At 38.2% G+C, this 23,293-nt stretch overlaps 1 protein-coding gene across 3 annotated transcripts in view; it reads right to left on the minus strand.

Moving 5' to 3' along the window:
- WASF3 (WASP family member 3) overlaps positions 1-23,293 on the minus strand; it is a 151,394-nt gene that overhangs the window by 21,531 nt on the left and 106,570 nt on the right. For all 3 annotated transcript variants that reach the window (XM_037137144.2, XM_037137146.2, XM_037137143.2), the window contains 2 exons: positions 18,438-18,580; positions 166-300 (listed from right to left, as the gene is read on the minus strand). In XM_037137144.2, the coding sequence (XP_036993039.2) occupies positions 166-300; positions 18,438-18,570 (268 nt within the window). In that variant the 5' untranslated portion in view covers positions 18,571-18,580. The remainder of the gene's footprint in view (positions 1-165; positions 301-18,437; positions 18,581-23,293) is intronic.

A 23,293-nucleotide genomic window follows, 5' to 3' on the forward strand; every position in this document is an offset into this window, starting at 1 on the left:
AAATAAACAAGATATCTTTTAATCACGAATTAACCTCACTGTTGTTCTAGCAAAAGATGAAAAATCAGCGTATTACCCCAGGGAAAAAAGCAGTAACTGCCCTGCAATCAATTACTATCTCTCGTCAAGATCACTTCTGGTTCACGCATTCATGCAATTACCTACCCTCTTCCACTGTTGAATCCAGTTGGGTAACTTTGACAGCAAGGCGATCAATTCTGTCTTGAAGAGAGTTTGCTCTGATGTAAAAGTTGTTAGCCTCATTAAACAGCTCACCAAATATGTCTTCAGCATGTTTGCCTATAGGAGAAAATGAATGGAGGGAGCCATCTGTTAAGAACTGCTGAGGCGGCCGGCACACGTTCTCACCAACGCTGATCACTGTCAACATGTGGGATTTTGTGTAAATGATCATGAAAACGGAGTGTCACAGTCAAGGGCCTTGAGAAGTTTTGAAAATTTATTAGAGTTGTTCACATATATTTGAAATTTACCCAAGTTGTAGAATTTTAAAACACCTCAGATAGTATAGAATCTTAATTTAATTGCTACATGAGCTATCATGCAAGTTGTTTCCACTAAATTAAACTTCTTTGAAAAAAAAATTACTCTCATTTTGTAAGCTTTATGCATAAAGAGAATCTCAGGACCTAAACTTTCCTTTTATTTCCAAGGATAATTCAATAAATCATGTTGTTTTCTAAATTTAGGATTTTATCTTATTCACAGAAACATTAGATATCTTACATCACGCCTCACACTTTCCAATGGCATTAAATTGTTGTAATTCATAGTCTGAAATCCAGTTATACAGTGCTGCCTCTGGAACTCTCTAAAAATCAATATTTTGAATTTCGAGTTAAATTTTTCTGTATGGATCACCTCTACATTCCTGTGAGTGCTGGACATGGCTACTTTTCTTCAAGTGTAATTAATATATTTCTGAAAATCTAATAAGCAACATAGGAGTCACATCTATGTTGAATTTCCAAATGCTAACACCATTCCTTTATTCATTCGACAATCATCCAGTAACTGTGCGCTCTGAACGGACCAGGCATATCTGCATCCTAACTCCTCTGACAGGGATACCATTTTTTAAGATAAACTTCCTTTTTAAGGACAGTTTTAGGTGCACAGCAAAAGTGAGCAGAAAGTACCGAGTTTCTCTACATCTCTACTCCCTCACGTGCACAGCCCGCTACCAACATCGAGCACGAGAGCAGAACATTTGTTACAACTGACGAACAAACAAAGACACATCATCATCACCCAAAGTCCGGTTTACATTAGGCTTCACTCTTGGCGCCATACATTCCATGGATTTTGACATATGTGTAATTGTGTGTACCTACATTTACAGCATCATACAGAATAGTTTCACTGCCCTAAAAGTCCTCTGTGCTCCACCTACCCGTCCTCCATGCAACCTCTCATCTTTTTACTGTCTCCATAGTTTTCTCTTTTCTCAAATGTCATATAGTTGGAATCATACAATATGTAGCTTTAGATTGGCTTATATCACTTAACATTATGCATTTAAGGTTCTTCCATGGTTTTTTTTTTCATGGCTTGAAAATTCATTTCTTTGTGTCACGGAATAACATCCCACTGTCTAAATGTATTACAGTGCATTTATCCATTTAGCTATTGATGGATATCTTGGTTAGTTCCAGTGCTCTGTAATTGTGAATAAACATTTTGGGGAAGATTTTTGTGTGAACATAAATTTTCAACTCATTTAGGTAAATAACAAGTAGCATGATTGCTAGACTGTATGGTAAGAGTATGTGTAGTTTTATAAGGGGCCAAACTGTCTTCGAAAGTGGCTGTACCACTTTGCACCAGCAATGAGTGAGAGTTCCTGTTGCCCCACATCCTCGCCTGCACTTGGTATTGTCGGTGTTCTGGATTTAGCCATGCTAACAGATGTGCAGTGGTATCTCTCTTTCATTTGCACTTCCCTCACGGCACATGATGTGGACCATCATACGCTTAGCTGCCACCAGTGTATCTTCCATTGTGAGTGTCTGTTTAGGTCATTTCCCTAATTTTTTTTATTTCCCCATTAGTTTTCTTACTGTTAACTTTTAAGAGTTCCTTGTATAGTTTGGTTACCAGTCTTTCTTCATGTTGTCTTTTGAAAATATTTTCCCCCAGTCTGTGGACTTGTGTTCTTATTCTCTTGACAGTATCTTTTGCAGAGCAGAAGTTTTTAGTTTTAATGAAATCTAGCTTATCAATTATTTATTTCATTTGTCAGGCCTTTGGCATTATATCTAAAAAGTCATTACCATATGTCATCTAGAATTTCTCCTATGTTCTCATCTAGTTCTAGAGTTTTATATTTAAGTCTGTGATCCATTTTGAGTTAATTCTTATAAAAGGTGTAAGGTCTTTATTAAGACCTATCATTTCTTTTTACTTGCATATTCTATCAATTTATCACTCAAATGAGAAGAGAAGCTGAACCTTCAGTGAGAAAACTTACTCGGAGCAAGAATGACCATTATGTTTTCCTAGCACTTTATGTGGTGCTCTCATATCCACTTTCCAGACCCTCTGCTGTGATCCTCAAGACCATACACTCAATGAGAGTGAGAACCACGTCTGTCTGTTCAGTGCCACAGCCCAGCCCTAAACCACTGCCTCCTGGCCCACACCTGTTCAATGAATGAGTGAACTCATGAGTTAAACAGGGAGCTACTGTTTTCACTTTCCAGATGACTAAACTGAGCATCAGAAACATGGTCTACTCAAATTTTATGACTAGTAAGTGGGAGAAATAGATCAAACAAAAACTTGGTCTCAAACTTCTAATTCCCTTCTCTTATCATATATTTTCCTGAACTTCCTTAACTAGAAATTAGTAACTTCCATGAATTATTTCAGGCCTCAAGACACTTGGTAATTTCCTGTTTACTTAATAAAATGGATGCAAATATTTTTTTGCTTAAATGGTTACTTTCAGACAGTGAATATTTCTTTTGAATTTAAACTAGTATGATTTTGTAAATTCTAACAGTGTAACTGTCTTAACAAGAGGAACTTTCTATGAAAATATGAGAGCAATAAAGAAATCAATAAAAACACCAGCCCACCACAGTTGAATAGCAAACTGCTTCTCCTAAAGTCACGGGTCTACAGTATGGCCCTCCGGAGTCTCTTTAAATTCTGCTGACACTTCTCACTCCCACAACATACAAAATGGTTCCAAAAAGGCAAAGAAATAAAGTCTTCATACAAATTATGTTTTTAAACACTATAGCTAGATGTGCTACCCAGAATTAATGTTTGTTTGCTGCTCTATAAACTTCTTCTGAGCACTAGACCTGTGTATCTAAATCTCCTGTGCTGATGTCCACGTCCAATCCCGTACAAGTTCTAATACAAACTAATTTTCACATTAACTCAAACCTGCATTCCCATGTTGAATGGGAATCATCCCGTTCGGATAAATGATTGTGCAGATAAACAATCATCCAAAATGAAGCCACCTGTGACTATGCCCTCTCTCTGCAGCTCATGTGTGTTAGGAATCTGCAAAAGAAACCATTCGCATGCCACGTTTTCATACTGACTGGGCCTGCAAACACCTTTTAACGTATTTCAGGACTACTGTCTTATGAAGCCTACTGGGGAAATGCCCACCCGTTCAACCGGATGGTCTGGAAACAAACACCATGCTCCAAATGCTTTACATTCAAGTCTGTCAGTAGTTTATTTTGAATGTCAGACAGAGTCAAAACGTAACCAAGGAATTTTTGTTTTTCTAGTTGACCACTTAGAGTTAAAAAAATTATTCCAGTGCAACTCCAAAAAAAAAAAAAAACACTATTCCTTTCCCTTCAGCTATGGGAAATTAGAAATCTAATTAACAGGGACAGCTTATGTCACCAAGAATGTGGGAGTCCACAACAGTCCCTTGCAAAAGTTACATCAGCATTCTCAAAGCAGGGCAACTACGATTAAGAACCACACTGAGACACTACATACACCTAAGCTGAAAAGGATACATAGTAAGTGCTCTCTACCTTCAGTGCTCAACCCTATTTGAAAAGATATATATGTAATTGATACTATATTCCCACTGGAAGTTCTTGAGTTACTGAAAGAACAACAGAAATTAAACACTTCCATATTTAATCTTTTGCCAGCTGCTGAAAGGTGACAAATGAGTAAAGAAGAGAATACTGAAGGAACTATATTTACTGATGAACAAGAATAAAGTGTTGCACCCTGGCTGGTGTGGCTCAATGGACTGAGTGCTGGCCTGCAAACCAAAGGGTCACCGATCCAATTCTCAGCCCGGGCACATGCCTGGGTTGCGGGCCAGGTCCCCAGTGTGGGACACGCCAGGGAAACCACACATTGATGTTTCTCTCCCTTTCCTCCTCCCTCTCTTCTCCTCGCTGAAAATAAATAAAAAATGTAAAAAAAAAAATAAAGTGTTATATTACAGTATTCATTTTTGCAACCAGTAACTTATTTAAACAGCTTGATTTTAATCAGTTTCAATGGCATGTCCATTAATAGCTAAACTAAAATAATTTTGAATTGAATTGAAGGCCACATTGAGGTAAGTGTAATTCATTCCTTCCTTATTGACAAAGAATCCTCTTATGGATTTATCAGGCCCATTTTGACCTTGTATACAAGTATGGCAGGTTGAAAAGTATGCCTCCACACTACCAGTGTAAAAGTATAAAAAAATTATGCATGGAATTTCAGTTGTATTTAAAAGCAAAGATTCAGTAGAAACCAGTATGTCTGTGATGAGTCCTTACTGTGGAACAAGAAATCATGTACAACAAGGTCCTTCAAAAATTTTAATACACACATCTAGCACCTAGATCTTGGGTGTGTCAAGATTTTGCCTTTTCATCCTCCATTATAAGGAAGTAGGTGTCTTGGAAAAATGACTGGTTCTAAAGCTCAGGGTGAAAAGGTACAAGATGAGCTTAGAACATCTTGCTGTGCTTGTCTATGAAAAGTAAAGAAGTACTCAGACACTGGTGGGGGCAGGTCAAAGGGACAGAGGAGCCACCCTGAAAGAGCTCTGGCTGACCAAATCTGGGAAAATGCCAACATCAAAATGAATAATAAAGACAACAGTTATAGCCAGACAATAAAATAAGAATCCATGAGTTTATACTGATAGGAATAAACGAATGAATAAATAGGGAAAGAAATGAAAACACTTGCGGCAGAATTTCAACTATTAAATGTAGAAGAAATTATAGAATAACAAAAAAATCACCATTCTGTATTGCTACAATAAGCATTTTGGGTAAAAATCATCAATGGATGCTCAGACTCGTGGGGAGAAGTGGGGTGGCGACGGGAGATTGCAGTCTTGATGTGTCTCCCCATGAGATACTTACGAAGTATGCAGGGGTGGGGGGACTTGACATTAGAAAATCCTATGCACAGATCACCAATCATGGATCAAGGTTAACATGGACACTTACGGGGCAAGCGGATAATCGGTGCTTCCTGATAAAACGCACCGACAACGGTGTGCCCCCACTGTGTGATAGTCCTGCCAATAACCTGCACCCAGTCATGAGGAAAACTCCGAAGGCACAGACCAAGGGGCGCTCCACAAAGTAAGTGGTTGGTTCCCAAAAATGTCAAGTCACAAAAGTAAAAAAAGACTGAGAGCTATTCCAGATTTAAGGAGATATGTTTATTAACATGTATATATGTATACATATATACATATACGCACCTATGTAGGGGAGAGTGAGGAGAAAGGAGGACTGCAGAAAAAGAGGCATCTCTGAGAAAAAGAAAAACACGGTAAAATGAAATATGGGTGAAAGTTCATCAGAATTCTTTGTACCGTTTTTGAGTTTTGTAAGACTGATATCATTTCAAAATAAAAATGTTAAAAATAGACTTTTTTACAGTACTCATAATAAAGTCCAGTCATGACTGATTTATATAACAAGTTATAATTAGTGAGCCCTAATTTTTAAAGGTTTTTTCCTACTATGAAAACAATCCATACTTATTATAAGAAATATAGAAAACATGGGAAAGTAAGTAGGAAAAATGGCCCAAAGTCCAATCTAAAAAATCAACTACTAACATTTTGATTTATTTAGTCTCTGCTGTGTTTATAAGTCTGTGAAAAGTCAAAGAACAGTATATACCCTGATTCTTTGAAATGTCTTTGTGAGTACAAATGTAGTAATACAACCTAATGGGAGAAAAATTGGAAAACTCAGGAAAATAAAAAGTACAAAGTGTCACCCATAGTTAAACTACAGTGAATATTTTTGTATACTCTTTACAATTTTCTAAGCATTTTATAAGAAATAAGATAACATGTTGATTATTATTTGCTGTCAATTTACCCAGCAAGTATTTATTAAGCACTATGTACCAGGCATTTAAAAATATACAGCAGTGAACACAGCCACAAAACTTATATCACACACACGCAGACAATGGCACATGAAGAGCAGCATTATGAAGAGAATAGGATGGTAAGGAAATAGAGAGGGGTAGGAAGTAAGTGGTATTTCGATGGTCACTAAAGGCCACCAAAGGTGACAAGGGAACTATATGGATAACCAGGAACCTTCCAGGCAGAAGGCAGAAACACACGTGGTATGTAAGAGCAGCACCAAGGAGGTCAATATGGCCCAGTGAGTGGAGGGAAAGTGGTAGCAGCAGACAGAGAAATGAACACCCTTCCCTTCAGGGGTGGGTGACTAGGACACAGCAAGGAAGTCAGATAGGAAGCTACTACAGAGCAGTTGGAGACTATGGTGACTCGGACTAGAATAGCAGCAGCAGAGGTGCCAATGGGCACACAAATTTGTTACATATTTTGAAGACGTTTGATGTTACAGAAAAAGAAAAAAGCAACTGAAGAGTGGAATTCCCATCTGCTAATAGACGGGGGAGAGATAGAGGAAAAAATAATTAATTCTGTTTTAGACACGCTGAGTTGAGATACATATTAGAAATCCAAGTGAAGATACCCAGTACATACAAGTTTGAAATCTAGGGGAGAAGCCTGAACTGAGGACATAAATTTGGAAGTCTCAGCAAAAAAAAAAAAAATTGGTATTTCAGGCCACAGGACCAGATGAGATTGCATAATGAACAGGAATAGGCAGCAAAGAGCGTCAGTGTCCCAGCCCTTCGGCACTCAGAGGTTGGGAAGATCATCAAAAGAGACTCAGTCTTTAAAAACTTCTAACTTCATATTTACTTTACCGTAGTACATTAGAATTTGCTATTTTTCCCCCCTCTTCTTGTGAATGTAGGAGTAAACACCAATTAGTGACACTGGCACAGAAGCCAGTGTAGAGGTGCAACAAAGTTTCCTCAGAGATGCTGCCAATGGATCAAGGAAGAGAGCGGCTGAGCACTGGATTTGGCAACTCGGAAGTCACTGTAACAATGGCAAGCAGTTTCAAGAGTGAATGGGACCAAACTTAATGGGGACAAGAGACAATGAGGGAAGTAAGGGCAGTGGCGATATGAATGGTTCTTTTAGGAACCTTGCTGTGTAAGAAGGAGCAGAAATTAGCACAGAGGCATGGGAGGTAAAATAGATCCCAAAAAACTGATCACCTGATTTTCTTCTTTTTTTGTACTTGAAAACTAAATAAAAAAAAAAAAAAAATAAAAAATAAAAATAATGACATAAAAAAAAAAAAAAAAGAAATGAGTCCACAGATAAAGGATGATCTCAAGTTTATTTAGTTGGAAAATTTCAACATACTCGTATTTATCAGGAATGATGTACATGGGGGATGGAGGATGCAAGCAAGAAGGTAGATGCATGAGCGTGAGGGAGAGGTAATTCAGTGTTTTAGAGAGAAACATGAACAGACACCATTTTAATGGGAGATGAGGGGGACAGGTAGTACAGAGGAATACCAGATTTGGCAGAAAGGAGATGCTTTGTTTTCCTCTCACTAGTTTTATTTTCCCAGTGAAATGAAAAAAGCAAGGTCACCAGCTAAGCGGGGAAGTTTGAGGTGGAAAGAGAAGATATAAAAGGGGCAGGAAAACCAATTAGTACAGGAATTACAGCAGGATTTCTGAGCAACAGTGAGGGCTCACAGAGGAATGTGCTTGATTTTAAACCTTTCTTCTTCTCTAACATAAGCATTTAAAGCCATAAATTTCCCTCTAAGACTTCTGTAACCAAATCCCGCACATTGGCATTTTGTGTGTTCATTACCACACAGTCAGAAATAGTTTTCAATTTCCGTTTTTATTTCTTCTTTGATCCAAGGATTATTTTAAAAGATGTTGCTTCATTTTCAAGTATGTGAGAATTACCTAAAATATTATAATTATCTCATCATCACCATACTGTTTACAATATCAGTCCTCTCACATGGACCACTAAATCGCCAAGCGTATATTCCACCATGGTGAACATGTTAACATTGAGAAACTGTGTATTCTACAGTAGGGTGGTTTAGTATTCTATAAAGATCAATTAAGTCACATTGGTTGGTAGCGTGGTTTAAATTTTCTATATCCTTACAATTTTTTGTCTATTTGTCCCATCAATTACTGAGAGAATTTTGTTAAAATCTCCAACTATGATTCTGGGTTTGTCTATTTCTTCCTATCTATTTTTTACTTTATGTACTTTGGAGCTCACTTATTAGGTTACATTTAAGATTGGGTATTTTTCACACACTCTCTTATCACCATGAAATGTCCTTTTTTATTTCTATTTTATACTCTATTTGATATTCATACAGCCACATAAGCTTTTTATGCTTTGTGTTTACATGGTATATTTTCCCAGTATTTTCTTTAAATCTGTGTTGTCATCCTTAAAAATACATGTTAGCTTTTAAGTAGAATGTTTCCATTTAATGCAATTATTGACATGGCTGGGATTAATTCTATCATCTGGGTATTAGTTTTCCATTTGACCTTTCTGTTCCTTATTCTTTTCCTGCCTTTTTCTGGGAGAATCAAGTAATTATCTTAGGATTCCATTTTATTCCTCTATGTGTTATCCTAGAGGTTACTGGAAATTAAAACATGCATCCCTAATTCACCAAGTTGTACTTCCAAATTTTATAGCATTTCATAAACAATGTTAAACAGTATAAATTCCATTTACTCCCCTCTACCCTTACAGCTCTTTATATATTTTATTTTACACAGTAAACAATCAATAATCTTTTAAAGAAATAGATATGAACACATAATCTTTAATCATCATTCTGATGATCTTTATTCCATCTTGTGGATCCAAGTTATCATCAGCCTGAAGAATGTCTTTTTTAGTGTTCTGGGGTTTTTTTTAGTGCAGGTCTGCCAAAGACTAATCCCATCAGATTTTGCTTAAATAAAAGGTCTTCAGTTCACTTTCATTTTTGAAGAACATGTTTCATTCGTTATAGAATTACAGAATGACCATTTTTTCCTTTTGTCACCTTACTCACTGTTTTCCGGTTTCCAATGTCAATATCATTCTTCACATTGTTTTCCTCATATTCCCTCTCGCTTCTTCTAACATTTTCTCTTTATCTTTGTTCTTTTAGCAATATTATTATGATGTGACTAGATGTGTTTTTTTTTCACTTACACTCCCTGAAATTTGCGGAAATTCTTGGATCTGTTGGTTTATATCTACCATCAGTATTCAAAAATTCTCATCAATATTTTGTCTGCCCTTCTCTCCTTCTCACCTCTTCCTCTGGAACTCCAATTACAAATTGGAGTTAGATCATTTGATATTGTCTCATATTTAGATGCTGTTCTTTTCTTATTCATTTTTTTTTAATGAATCAGTTTAGATAATTCCCACTGACTTGTCTCCAAGCTCACTAATCCCTCCGGCTTATGTCCAGTCTGCTATTAAGCCATTAAGTGAATTACCTGATACTGTATTTTTTCAGCCTTAGTATTTTTTTCTTAATAGTCTCCATTTCTCTGTTTGAATTCCCTATTTCTTCATTCATGTTTTTCACATCATTCTTTCTTCAAATGTATTTTTTGAAAAATATATTTTTATTTATTTTTAGAGAGAGGAGGGAAGGAAGGGAAAAAGAGGAGAGAAACATCAATGTGTGGTTGCCTCTCACACGCCCCCTACTGGGGACCTGGCCTGCAACCCAGAAATGTGCCCTGGGATCCAACCGGGGACCATTTGGTTCACAGGCCTGAACTCAATCCACTGAGCCACACTAACCAGGGCTATTTTTTTATTCTTTTTAGAATTTCCATATCTCTGCTCATATCATCCATGTCTTGAATACTGTTTACTTTTTCAAGAGTCCTTAGCATATTAATCATATTTATTTTAAATTCATGGCCTGATAATTCCAACATCCCTGCCACATCTCCATCTGGTTCTGATGCTTATCACACCTCTTCAAACTGTGTTGGTTTTTTTACCTTTAATATGCCTTTAATATTTTTAATTAAAAGCCGATCATGACACTGTTAAAAGGACCTGGGGTGTGGTGGCCTACAGTGATGTGTTGGGAAGGGGTGTGGGAGAGACGGTGTTCTACAATCCTGTGATCTTTTCCCCATATTGAGGTATAAGTAATTGACAAATAAAATTTATGTATTTAAAGTATACAATGTGACGATTACATATGAGTAAATTGTGAAATGATTACCACAACTAAGTTAATTAACACATTATCACTTCACATAGTTCCTTTTGGAAGGGGCACTTATAATCTACTCCTTTGATTTTCCAATATTCAACATAGTATTTTAAATTATTGTACAATAATATCGTGCAGTATTGCACCTTATTGTACAATAATTCTGAGATCTTATTCATCTTGTAATTGAAGGTGTCTACCCTTGACCAGCATCTCCCACCCCCTACCCCGTCCAAGCCTACAGCTCCTGTCCTGGAACAGCCATTCTGTCCTTCGTTTCTATGAGCTTGACTTTACTTTTAGATTCTACATATAAATGAGATCACACCGCATTTGTCCTTTTCTGTCTTATTTCACTTAGCATAATGTCCTCTACATTCACCTATGTCACAAATGGCAGGATTTCCTTCTTTCTTGTTGCTTAATAAGATCTCGCTACTTAATAAAATAAAAGTGTGTGTGTGTAGCAGTAGTAGTCATTCCCCCTTACTTGTGGTTTCACTTTCCACGGTTTTGGACCGGTGGACAATGTTTATTCTATAAAAGGGCCTGCTTTATGGAAGAAGACTACTTTAGGCTGCCGATAATCACAATCACGTGCCTGATGGCAAATCTTAACAGTCTATTTTTTTAGAAAACACTAAAACTTTCAAAATCTTCCTTCAAAGTTTTTAGATGACATACTTTAAAAGTGTAAATCAAAACAATCAGAAAATACCTATAAATCACTTATGACATTTTACCAGATGCCTGTAAACTCATGAAGTGGGGAAAATAGAAATGATAAACATTAGAAGTTTAATGATAAGCAGGACTGAACATCAGACTTAGCTGACTCTCCTAATCTGTGCTCTTCAGAATTATCATACATTGAAATACTGCAGTGTTAAAATCTATCTAGGGAAGGGAGAAATGAAAAGCAACCTAACTCATAGTTACTTCTATAAGCCCGTAAGGAAGTATTGCTGATATTCCAGGTGAAACGATGGGTTGGGAAAGTCCCTGAATTTCCAACAACTGTAACCTTCGGTGTGGAGGGGGCTCACATGACACTTGTCACCAATTCTACTGCTGGCAGACCTTTTACCTTATAGCTTAAGTATACATCACTTTTTACCTCTCTTCATGACTTTCTATTTTTGTCCATGAAAATGCAAATACTTATCTCAGTTTGAAGCATTAGATTTTTTCAAAAAAATCCTGCTGTTTCTCCAAGTAAACTTCTGTTAATGTACCCTTAACCCTGGCCTTAACTTGTATTGACACATACTTGTGATCTATTTCCATCTATATTGCAACTGAATCTGCCCTTTCCCTCTCAAATCCCACTGGACTAAAGACATCCAAGAAATCTATTCAGTGCATGCCTTCAAAGTATTTAAGTCTCTATTCTAAGTAGAACTGTACTTGGAATAATCAATTTATACAACTACAAATTTCAGATACAATTACATGAAGCAATTATACTGTAGTGCAATCCCTTAAGAGAGTATTTTTATGTCAATTCATTTGATTTGATATGAAACATGTGTACCAGAGGGTGGTTAAAATATTAATCACTTATTAAAATATCTGAGAAGAAAACAGACTTTTCTCATTTACTTATTTTAATATTCACCCTAGGATATGTTTATTAATTTTAGAGAGGGAAGATGGAAGGGAGGGAGGGAGGAAAGGGAGAGAAGAGACAAGGAGAGGGGGGAGGGAGAGAAAGACATCAATGTGAGAGAGAGACATCAACTGGTTGCCTCTCGTACGCTCCTTAACAAAGGATCAAACCCACAGTCTAGGTATGTGCCCTGACCAGGAATGGAACCTGTAACCTTTTGGTACAGGGGACGATGCTCCAACCAATTTAGCCACCTGGGCAGGGGCAAGCTTTTCTCACTTAGACAATTACTTGAAATGTAAAAATTAACAAAAAAAAAATCAAAATAACTTTTTCAAAAGAGAAGGATGTTTAAAATTAATGGAGTCTCAACGTTTATACCACTTATTAGAACTATTTTTGCTCTTTTTGAGGAACTTTGATAACTTATAAAACAAATATTTTTTTAAAAGCTGCCTAAAATAACCAGACATTTATCTATCAATTTGATACAAAAATTTATGATAGTGTCCCCCAATAAAGAAACAATGTACAGAATTGGGCAAATGTAGGTTTACAGTTGTTGATAGGGAAAATAATACAATAATTAATAAATAATAATACAAGAATAAAGTCTTGTGTTTCAGGTACGCATAACTATAAGTCTACTTTTGATCCCCCCTGTATAGCCCAACAGCAAAAAATGGTTAAATAATTGCCAATATTATATCATAAACTCTAGTTATTTAAAAATGTGTAAGAATCAACAAAGATGTTTACTATATAAGTAAGTATAGACTACAAAACCATATGTATGATGAAATACCACTTTTATAAAGTTAAAAACAAAGCATTATCAATGATTTTCTGTAATGAAAATTTTGTCATTTTTTGCTTTGTGCTTTCCTGTGCTCTCCCAAGTTCTCTGTATTATCTAATGAGCACCATTCAATATAACCAAAGCCTTGCGATGCACTGACGTTCTTCTAACTCCTTTCTCTGTGACATCTTGGGGGCCTTCTTAGGAGGGGAAAAGCAGGACAGCTATAGGACAAGAACAAGGACAAAGGGAGTACAAATAGCCTATTTTATTAAAACAGAACTTGTGCCATCCTGGGTACAACGGCCCTATGTTCCCATTTCCTTCTGTAAGCAAATTAAACCGAAATTTGATTGTGAGATACTATAATTTAAATTGTGCAACTAGTTGATAGGAATAGAAACATTCAGATTAATCAATGAAAATAATTTTTAAAAAGCACTCCTGAGTCAGTATTAACTGCTACACTAAACTGTTATTATTTGAAGGAAGAAAATCAACACCTCAGACCTACAAAACCAAGGATTTCTTTTTTACAATCATCCAAAACTGTTTTTAAAAGTAGCTTTCATTCCCCTTCCAACTGTCCCCCTTCCCCTGTCATTCATATTAAAAGTTAATTTAAAAAATCTAAAAATTACTAAAGACTAATTTCTCTTTCATCAGATAAAACTTTGAAAGATTTAGATCTTTTTTCTTTAACTATAAGGCTACACAAATTACAAATATCCCCTTTCTATAATTATGCTTAAACTCAATACCAATAATCAATATTTTCTCATTACAAAGATTCAAATCCATTAAAAGCCTAGTGAAAATCTAATGCTGACAAAAGTTCTGGCGCTTTAAAGTCAAGTATCTTAATTGAGTGTGATACTTGGTAACTGATAAAAAACCTATAGATTTCCCAGAAGCTCTCTAGAGTTGTAGGGGATTCAGAGGTCTATTTGGTATCTAATACCAAGATTCTTTTTTTTGCTTTCTGTATCATATATATCCTCACCACCCTGAACTGCCCCAGAGATATGATGAGACTCAGAATAAGCTAGTGAATCAGTGCCTGTATTGCTGGTCTTCCTTTTTGGAAAAGATCAAAGAAATTCATTCTGGACTTCTGGTCTCCTCTTCCTTCCTTAGACCACCAGAGAATTAGTTATTCAGGAGATTTTCCAGGGCAAGTCTGCTGCTCAGGCAGGTATGACCAGTCTAGGGTTAAGGCAAGTCCTTAAAGTTCCCCCAAGATGGCACTTGTAGTCAAGTTCTAGCCTCTCTCTGTATCATTTAATTGGACATCATCTATCCCCGATCTGGGGATTTGAAGTATTTGGAAGCTTTGAAAACAGGGATGTGAAAGGGTGAGCAGGGAAGTGGGAAAGATTAAAATGACCCATTCATTTCTGAACCTACTGAATAATGGTCAAATACTCAAAGGAATAAAAATATAGATTCTGTTTTGATAGTATCTTGGGAATTAATGGTCAAATAAAAGACTTTTAATAACATATTCATGCATTCCTAACACTTTAAAAATACCTAATAATTAAAAAATTAGAAAATAACATGAAGGCATTCTTTTAAATTCTTATTCTTCCTAACGATTTTAAATCACACAAAAATTTTGCATATAACTTACCTCATCTCCTATAGTATGTTTCTACTCAGTGGAAAACTCCAAAAAAAAAAAAAAGATTTGCCCAAAACACAGATATCATTTATTATGTATTAGTGTTATAGCAGGTCATAATAATTGCATATTTTCTATTTTATGACCATACTGATGTCAGATATATGTGCTTTTTCAACTTTTAAGTATGTACCAAATTGATTTCATTTGCTGTGTGTTGCACAGAGAGGGGTATTGAGTGAATGAACACTAATAAATAAACCACTGATAATCAGTAATTTGCTATTCCACCAGCAATTAACAACTTAGTACCTCAGTTTTCCAAAATTATCGCCCTGCCACATATCTCACCATATCCCTCTTTTTGTAAGGCTTTTTGGGTTCCGTGTACAGATGCACCCAAGGAACTTGAAGAAGGGGATTTGCTCTGAATACACCCATGCTCCTTGAATGGGAGCTGGAAAGGGCCCTGTGCAGGCCCAGAGACCCACTGTTCTCTCTTCCTCCCTGGGTCCTGTGGTCTCTCTCATGTTCAGCTCCAGGGTCTCTCTGCACATTCGTTTGCCTTTCTTCACCAACTTGCTTCCTCTGACTTCTCAAGCTCTGCCCCACTCCACAACTTTGGTTCATCACCATGATTTCTTTGGCTTGCAGGCAGCAGTCCTGGATGACATTTCAGCAGGAGATTCTATGATAATCTAGCAAATTTACTAATTCTTAGTTCAAACCTCCTGAGAATACGGCTCATCCAGCTCATCTTTTCAATCTATATGCACAGTATCTAATTCATAGACCACACCTTTGTTGTACACTCCAATCAGTCTCTAGAGTTATTCCTAGCCTCCTGTTTTAAAGCTCCCTAACTGATTCTGGTAGAGACTGGGCTGAGATCAACTGAGGCGACCTACCTGTGGCTGAATGTCCTTGAGGCCAGTACCTCACATGAGGCTACCGTGGATTACGTGTACAAAACATAACCAGGGCTAGAGTGGTACATTAGTTTCCTATGGCCACTGTATCAAATTGCCACCGGTTTAGTGGCCTACACCAACACAAATGTATTATCTCACAGTTCCAGAGATCAGAAGTCTGCAATCGAGGTGTTGGCAGAGCTGTGTTCCTCCTGGAGGCTCTAGGGGAGAATCCAGTTTCCAGAAGCTGCCTGCATTCCTTGGCTTGTGGCCTCTTCTTCTATCTCAAAGCCAGCAAGAGACAATTGAGTCTTTCTCACATCAGAAAGATTCTTTTACTTCCTTCTTCCACATTTAAAGGACTCCTCTGATGACACTGGGACCATCTGAAGAATCTAGGATCACCTTCTCTTAAGGTTAGTTGACTAGCAACCTTAATTCCCCCATGCCAAGCCCCAAAGACTACCTGCATATCTGAGGTTTCAGGGTTAAGCAGTGGACCTCTTTGGGGGGGCTGTTATTATCACGCTTACCACAGACTATGTGAAACAAAACAGACTATGTGATTAGTTTCACTTACAAGAGATGGTGGCCAGGTGGGCACCATCAACACAGCTAACACTGAACTGAGTATTACAGCATGACATACAGCTCAACCAACGAAGCAGTTCATGTGAATTTTCATCACTTATTCTGTATGTCAACAGACATTTCAGCATTAAGAACAGGAGACTAAAGCATACTTACAAAAATATATAAATACAAACAAATATTTTACACTCAATAATTTGCAAGGTATCTTTCTGTAATTATACAAATTTATACATTTTATCAACAACCACTACCAAAAGTCATCTGTAATTAGTTTAGATTCCAGAAGAAATCTGTTGTAAAATACATTTAAGTAACTTCCAAATTACTTTTCACTTTGCCAATGATTATAGATATATTAAAGCCATCATAAACAAATCAACAAACAATAAGTGCTGGCGAGGTTGTGGAGAAAAGGGAATCCTAGTGCACTGTTGGTGGGAATGCAGACTGGTACAGCCACTGTGGAAAACAGTATGGAATTTCCTCAGAAAACTAAAAATGGAACTGCCTTTTGACCCAGCAATCCCATGGCTAGGGTTATACCCTAAGAGCCCTGAAACACTAATTCAGAAGAACCTATGCACCCCAATGTTCACAGAAGCAAAATTTATAATAGCCGAGTGCTGGAAGCAACCTAAGTGCCCCATCAGCAAATGAGTGGATCAAAAAACTATGGTACATTTACACAATGGAATACTATGCAGCAGAAAGAAAGAAAGGAAGGAAGGAAGGAAGGAAGGAAGGAAGGAAGGAAGGAAGGAAGGAAGGAAGGAAGGAAGGAAGGAAGGAAGGAAGGAAGGAAGGAAGGAAGGAAGGAAGGAAGGAAGGAAGGAAGGAAGGAAGAAAGAAAGAAAGAAAGAAAGAAAGAAAGAAAGAAAGAAAGAAAGAAAGAAAGAAGGAGCTCCTACCCTTAGTGGCAGCATGGATGGAACCAGAGAGCATTATGCTGAGTGAAATAAGCCAGGTGGTGAAAGATAAATACTACGTATCACCTATAAGTAGAACCTAATCAACAAAACAAACAAGCGAGCAAAATAGAACCAGAGACATTGAAATAAAGAGCAAACTGACAGTAACCAGAGGGGAGGGAGAAGGAGGATAATGGGGGAAAGAAGAGAAAGGGTCATCAAGGAACATGTATAAAGGACCAGTGAACAAAGCCAAAGGGAGGAAGAATTGAGGGTAGAAGGTGGGGGTGGGTGGGGTGGGGGAAAGTGGTAGAGAGAAAATAGAGACAACTGTACTTGAACAATAAAAAATAAATAAAATGAAATAAAATTAATGAGTAATAATACAGTATAATTCTTTAAAATACTACTTATCTATCCATACTGTTTCTTCCTAAAAATAAAAGAAGTATTGTTTTTTAGGAAACATTCCCTGTGCCTGAGCCTACCACAATGTGAGATTTCATGGAGGATTTTCTAGTTATTAACAGAGTTTTTGAAAAACGTAACTCTGAAAACCTGTCACCCAAAATGCAGTGTCCACCAGCTAAACCAAAAAAGAGTGGGATGAAGTGAGAAAACAAGATGATATAAATGTAAAAGTTGGGGGGGAAACATTGCAACTTTAAAGAGCTTTGAAGGAAAAAGCATTTAAGTCCTAAAACATAGAATAGTCCTTGGGTATTTCATGTGAACATTAAAAATTAAAACAACAGAAAGGCTTTTTTTCCTCGTATTTGCTTATATTTATATAACCTAGGTATCTGATGTGTATATATGTAACAATCACATTTGACTTCCATTTGGAAGTCAGTAGCTGCATTTTAACTTTCAGTAGGTTAAAATTAGCAAATCTTAATGACTTTTTGGATTTATTCTTTGATTAATTTGTAATATTACTCAATCAGCAAATATTTATTGAGTATCTGCTTTGGGCCAGGCATATTACAGGTGTTAACTAGTTCTCAATTTATTATATTTTAAATAAAACTGTTCTGTCCAAGTTTAATGAGATACTTCAAAATAATGTTAAAAAACTAATTATCCTAACTTTAATAAGTTTTAAAAAATTATGTAACACTGCTTCATACCAACTCATTTGGTCTCATCTAATAATTTGTGAATTGGTCTATTATAACTTTATGTCTTCATCACATAAAGTTTGTGTCACGAGACCAGAGAGGGTGACAGTTAATTTCACACAGAGACGTGTAGGCTGCAGTCCCATCTTAGGACAAGCGCAAAACTACTGAATTGAAATCTATTTGCTAATATTGAAATTAATAAAATGCCATTAGTAATCAGAAAAAAATTGTTCGAGAAATGAGATGACTTACTCAGACTGCTTAACTGGCGTATAATAGCAGCAAGGGTACTGTTGGTTACACATTCAAGTTCGCTGGTAATCCCTTCGGGCAGGGCACCCCGGCACAGATGCCGGGGTTCGATGTTCCTCTTCACTAAAGGCATGGCTCAAAATCTGAAAATTAAACAAACATTTTTTTAAAAAGCTCCACGTACATTTTAACAAATCAAGTTTTTATTCCCTTGAAAATTGACTCTCTTTAGTCCTGCTGGTGTGGCTCAGTGGATTGAGCACCAGCCTGGGAACCAAAGGGTCACCAGTTTGATTTCCAGTCAGGGCACATGCCCAGGTTGCCAACCAGGTCCCCAGTAGGGGGCGCATGAGAGGTAACCACACATTGATGTTTCTCTCCCTCTCTTTCTTCTTCCCTTCCCCTCTCTCGAAAAATAAATAAGTAAATTTAAAAAAACAAGAAAATTAATTCTTTCCTAGGAATTTTCATTATCCTGACATTTCTACATGAAAGAATCAGTTAAATACGCAAAAGGTATATAGAGTATCAAATCTACTCATGCAACAAATCTTCTCATACCACGGTCGAAAATTCAGTGACTGTCATTTTGTCAAGATTGTCATATTGCCCAATTTGCAGGAGCAGAAACACAGAGAAAAGCCTAGGACTTTGGTGACATCTGTTAGTAATCAAACCAGCCCAAATGCCCACCTGGAATTCTTGTTGTGTGAGAAAGTAATGTCATATCTGGTTAAGCCACTGCAGCTGGGCTGTCTGTACCTTGGTGTAAAACTTATTTTCACCTGGTACAGTAACAGAATGGTCTACTATACCTAAAGAGCCAGATGCGGTCAGTATATAATCCATCTTTGCTTTTCTTCCACCTCTTCTCATACCTTTGTTCATGCATCTAAGAAATACTTTTTGAGGACCTGTCATTCCCCGCAGCATGTGAGGTGATGAGGACCCAATGTTGAGTGAAAACAGACAAAGCACCCCAATGGAACTTTAGTGAGGAAGTGAGACATTTATCCAACCACACAGGTTAATGGTGGGGTGGGGTTCTGAAACTGTGTGGGAGTGGAGTGCTGGCATCTCTGATGAACCATGGGCGGCCTCCCTGTGTAGGTGACAGACTGAAATCTGAAGGGTGAGAAAGGGCTAAATCACAAAGGGCCCTGTGGCAGAGGCGGTATGGAAAATGATGCAGGAGAGAGCAAAAGTGGTGCCAGATATATTGTGCAGTTTTCATTGACTGCCTCATGCCCATTAACATGGTGGCTGAACACAATGACCATATCCGGATATTCAAATACTACTGCATCTATTGTCTCAGGTGCATTGCCTACAGCACGTCACTTCCTGTGCTTCAGTTTCCTTCCTGTATCTACCTCACGGAGTAGGGAGTTACTGAGTTACCACGTCCATAATTACTTGGAACAGTGCGTGGAACATAGTAACACTCAAAATTATAACCAATAATATTAATTTTAATATATGTTACATTGTTATAATGTGAATTATTATTGTGATTATGGGAATAAAAAAAGAGCAGTTGACTCGTTGAGGATAAAACTGAATCATGAAAAACAACACTGTTGACATTAAAATTATGTAAAAGAAGCGGCACACACAGAGGAAGGAATGCTGTAACATGCAAGTTCCAAATACATGTCCCTGGGCCAAAGTGTAAGATTTACTGTGAGTTGTCACTCTTTCTTGGAGAATCAATTAGAATATGTATTAGGATGATAACTAATCACAATACAATAAACCAGAATTCGTGAGAAAAAAAGAAAATCATTAATAAACCTAATAAAAGCATAAAGGGTGGGAAAGGAAAATACTGAAAGCTGATCAGCAGGGACTCGTTCCATGAAAACTAGAAGGAAATCAAGCAACAAAACCACAATGTCCATAAGGAAGCACAGAGCAACAGCAGAGGGGCACACTTGAAGATGGCACAGAGAAGCTAGTAAACGGACAGACCGCAGGGCCCTGAATTCATCAGCAGTGTGCTTGGAACACTGCTTTGTGAGATGGGCATAATAAGCATGAATTAGCTTTTAAGTAATTTCTCAACAGAGTTTTTTTTTTAACAGTTTGGGATAAACATGAGATTTAGGAGCTGAATGCTGATTGCGTATATACTATTCCCCCTATCCACATTTATTTTGTCCAGGATGTAATGCCACCCTTTCCCCTTAATTTTAATCTTTGACATGCCCAGAAACATGCCAGCACAGCACCTCCCAGCCTACCACCCACATTTCTTTATACTCAGAATTATTCAGATAGATAGAATCTATTATGCACATACACACACAGGTCCCACCAGCGTGTCCAAAATACATCCGAAGCTAGTAACTACCTTCTCCCCTCCCCTTGACTGTCATTATGGCACACCCGGGAACTAGCACAGGCTGGTTTCCACTCTGGGAATCTAGAAAACGTTTACAGAATTTTCCTAATGCTCTTGGTTAGAAGTGCCTGCAGCTTGCTCTGATGCCCAGCCTAACCCCTGCCAAAGGCCCTCACTTACCTATTTGACGTCTCCTTCCTATGCCACAGCTGATCATATGCTAAGAACAGCGATGCTCCATGCATTTGTGGCAAACCTTGCTGACAGTACTAACCTGGAGACTTGCTTAAGATGTCATATGAGAACAAAAGGAAAAGCTTAATTCTATAAAGATGTATGAAGCATGTCTACCTTTTAGATTCTGATGCTTTCACATCTGAGGCCCTGCTGACCCTGCAGGGGCTGCCACTCTTGGGACTAGCCAATCCCAGGAGCTAGTAAACAACTCACAAGAGCTGGCTTTTCATATGCAAACCTACCAGTTTGGAGCCCACAGAATTCTCACACTCAGGACCACTATCCCCATACCTAATCATGCAGGACCAGGTACCAGACAACAAGAGACAACACCATGCCTGCTGAAATTATTCAAGCCAGCTGGTCCTAAACCTGCTTAACCTCCCTCACTTATTCTTCATGCCCTAGTCGTAGTCCCCACCTCCCACCTCAAAGTACTGGCAACCTCGTGCTTCGTCATGTGCCCTACATACACATATCTATTCAGCGCAGCCTTCACCTGGGCACTTTGCCTGCTGTGGTATTTCAGCTATGGCTAACTAAGCCTAGCCTTCATTTCTTGCTATCACGATACCTTTATTCGGAGCTCCCACACTTGCCAATATACAGAGAGAGGACAAGCTACTGTCTTTACAATTTTAGAAGAAGGATCTCATAGCTCCTTTTAAAAGTTCTAATTACCTAATAATGGCACTTATGGCTTTCTGATTGTGTGTAGTACTCTTAACAGATGTATTTTTTCCATTAAAGCCTTTATTTCAATTTGATACTAATCTGAATAAATTGAACAGCAAAGAATAGCTAGAGGAGAAAATGTTGGGTCAGTCATTACTCTTGAGAAGGCTTTGCAGAAACAAAAACAAACATGTAATAAACTAACCCAAACAGCCACCAATGACAAGTACGCCTCTCAATTACTTCACTAGAAGACCTGTGACCCATCTACATCCTTCTCTGAAGCCATTCCACAGATGCTTAAGGATGATTAGCAGTTATATAAGGTGTTACTGTTAAAACCTATAGTCTGTACAACTTTTCTGGGAAATGTTTCACTTTAGAGACACACAACCTGGTTCACATAACTATGAACTAGATTCCAGACAGCCAAAACCAGGCCACTCCTTCCCTAGGAATTTGAAAGTGGGGCCATGACATCAGCCTGGCTGCCGCTCTCCTGATCCGCAGAGTGGTGGTTCTCCTACCACATGAAACAGAGGCTGACCAAGTCAGTCAGAGCGCAAAACCAGAAGGAAATAACTGAAACCGGCACAGAGGAGAGGAAGACAAGGACTCCGCGGTGCCCTTGCCCAGTCTCCCTCAGACCGCACCATGGACTAGAACCTCCTCCCCTCTCCCCTTCATCAAGGGTCAGACTTGGGTCACGGTTTGATGGCTCTTCCAGCCTTTTCAAGCTATTTCCTTTCACACAGGCATTCCCCTAATCAAATCTTTGTAGGTGTAATCCACCTCAGTGTGTTTCTCAAAGGACCCAGACTAATTCAGGCGGCAAGGAGCGCTGCAACAATACAGGTTGTAAGATGGGACTCAGACTTGCTCTGTACCACTCCATGGGTCGACATGGATGCCATCCTAAACACAGGCAATGAACGGATAATCCTGTCACAAGGTCATGTTCAACTGTCAAAGACTTCACTGTTAAGTGACTTGGAATATGTCCTGGTGGAGGGAAATGCCGTGACATGCATAATAGTGCAGGCACTCGGACAACACATGAAGAAAAACACCTACAGAGACAGCAGAGCTAGCTCATTACTGCTAGGTGGCACAAGATAGTGAGGCACTGGAAGCTATTAACAGTTCATAGCTAAGTGTGAGAAACTCAGAGCCCTCTTGCTGGATACAAAGTGGTCCTCATCATGCCCTGCAATGGAAGTGTAGGCTGAGGACCCAATCATGAGAGTTACAGAATTCAGGACATTTGAATGTTCAGTCAAAGCAGGACTCTCAATATCCCAGGCCACAGCAAAGAAAACCTGCAATCCTGAAAACTGGATCAGGGACTTTCGGTGGGCACTGGTGGTGACGGTGATCCAAACACCTCCCACCGCCATGCCAGGGAGTAGGACGTTGACCTCACACCTCTGAAGTGGTCAGCACACTAGTGAGCTGGAATATGCTGCAGAGGCCTCTCTCCACGAGTCAGTTCTAGCTGCACAAATCTCTTCCCAGATGCCTTGTTGATAACTAGTTCCGGACCTGATGAAGCAGGCAAGAGACTGACATCATGATGACTTCATGGAAGGGGCAAGAGGTG

Source organism: Artibeus jamaicensis, unplaced genomic scaffold (assembly GCF_021234435.1).
Source record: "Artibeus jamaicensis isolate MK-2021 breed Jamaican fruit bat unplaced genomic scaffold, CSHL_Jam_final contig_793, whole genome shotgun sequence".
Lineage (NCBI taxonomy): Eukaryota > Metazoa > Chordata > Mammalia > Chiroptera > Phyllostomidae > Artibeus > Artibeus jamaicensis.